The 1775-nt window shown below is 50.1% G+C and overlaps 1 protein-coding gene across 1 annotated transcript; it reads left to right on the forward strand.

Moving 5' to 3' along the window:
* Positions 1 to 329: 329 nt before the first annotated feature.
* ETH_00042050 (DnaJ domain-containing protein, related, related) lies at positions 330 to 1450 on the forward strand (the record flags this gene model as incomplete). Its single annotated transcript, XM_013379810.1, has 4 exons — positions 330 to 393; positions 861 to 907; positions 1148 to 1252; positions 1364 to 1450. The coding sequence occupies 4 exons, from the start codon at positions 330 to 332 to the stop codon at positions 1448 to 1450; spliced, it is 303 nt and encodes a 100-aa protein (XP_013235264.1).
* Positions 1451 to 1775: the final 325 nt, after the last annotated feature.

Here is a 1775-nt window from a genome sequence, read left to right on the forward strand (position 1 = left end):
AACAGATTCCTCTTTTTGTTTTTAATTAAGGATTTAGTGCTAACGGGTAACCCCAAACCCTAGTTTAGGGTTTAGGGTTTTGGGTTTGGGGCTCAGGGGCTGCAGTTGCTCTCGCTCTCGAGGTTTGTGTAGAGTTTGCATGCAGTAGGGTTTAGGGTTTAGGGTTTAGGGTTTAGGATTTAGAGCCTAGGGTTTAAGATTTCAGGGTTTATGCTTTTTCTCTACATTTTGTCTCAACAGGAAGCCATGCACGCGCCCTGGGTCTGGGGCCCAGCGCTTAGGGTTTAGGGTTTAGGGTTTAGGGTTTAGGGTTTGACGACTTCGACAAAATGGAGGATATATTTTTTCATATGCTCTTTGTGGTGCCTCTCACCAGGTGGATCACAAATATAGGTGAGGAGAGCTTAGAGTTTAGGGTTTAGGGTTTAGGGTTTAGGGTTCCTTTTCACGGGGCCCAGGGCTTTAAAGTTACTGTTTAGGGTTTAGGGTTTACAGTTTAGGAGCTCCAGGCAGGTGCTCAGAGGGGTGGGTTTAGGGTTTAGGCTCAAGGGACTAGGGTCTAGGGTTTAGGGTTTAGGGTTTGGAGTTTAGGGCTTGTTCAAAGTGACTGAACAGGCATTTGGAGCTTCACCATTGCGAAGCCGCAGGGAGAAGGGAAGTCATCCTCAAGGGCTAGGGTTTAGGGTTTAGGGTTTAGGGTTTTGGGTTTGGGGTTTGGGTTTTTGTCTACTGTCGCCTTCAGAGAGACCATGGAACCGGAAGTCCACCAAAGTTGGTAAGCCCAGTGTTGAGCCCTTAGGGTTTAGGGTTTAGGGTTTAGGGTTTAGGGTTTGGGGTTTTTGCTGTTTGCCTGCGCGCAGGAGCCACGATAGCTCTTATCGCTCTCTTCGCCATAGGAGTTCTCCAGGTGAGTCCCAAACCCTAAACCCTAAACCCTAAAAGATGGTTTTATCTGCAAACCCTAAACCCTAAACCCTAAACCCTAATGAGCGCAGCTTCCACTAGGGTTTAGGGTTCAGCGAGTTTGCAGCTTCTGGGGTTTAGGGTTTAAGGCGCGGGATGGCCGCAGCGACGTGGCAGCCCAACACCTAGGGCTCACGGCTTAGGGTTTAGGGTTTAGGGTTTAGGGTTTAGGGTTTGCGTTTAGTCAAGCCGCGCGCCAAACCACTTCGAAACCATCGGAGTCCCTCCAAACGCTCCTCCCCGAGTTGTGTCTTCTGCCTACCGCAGACTTTCTCTAATGTACCATCCAGTAAGAAACCCTAAACCCTAAACCCTAAACCCTAGTTTTTGGCTCTGGGGTGCAAACCCTGGGGCGGTCTGCATAGGGTTTAGGGTTTAGGGTTTGGGGTTTGCGTGACAGGACAAAAACCCTTCGATGGAGGCAAAAGAAATGTTTGCAAAGATTCGCGAGGTTAGTACATCAGACGCCAGCCAATCTAGGGTTTAGGGTTTAGGGTTTGGGGTTTAGAGTTTGGAGTGTTTTCATTCCCCTGCCACTCGCTGCTGCTTCCCCTGGAAGCAGCTTCGTTCCTTCTTGTGTCCCCCAGCCCTCCCACCCCAAACCCCCCTTTTAGGGTTTAGGGTTTAGGGTTTAGGGTTTGTGGGCATGTGGAGCAGTTCTTGTGTTTTTTTCGTTTTTCCTCCTCCCTGCGCCTGGGGTTTTCGCCGGCAGGCTTGCAACCCTGCTCCCCAGTGCCGAGTGCCCAGGCTTCAGGGGTTAGGGTTTAGGGTTTAGGGTTTAGGGTTTAGGGTTTAGGGTTTAGGGTTTAGGG

Source organism: Eimeria tenella, genomic scaffold (genome assembly GCF_000499545.2).
Source record: "Eimeria tenella Houghton genomic scaffold, Eth_scaff4013, whole genome shotgun sequence".
Taxonomy (NCBI): domain Eukaryota; phylum Apicomplexa; class Conoidasida; order Eucoccidiorida; family Eimeriidae; genus Eimeria; species Eimeria tenella.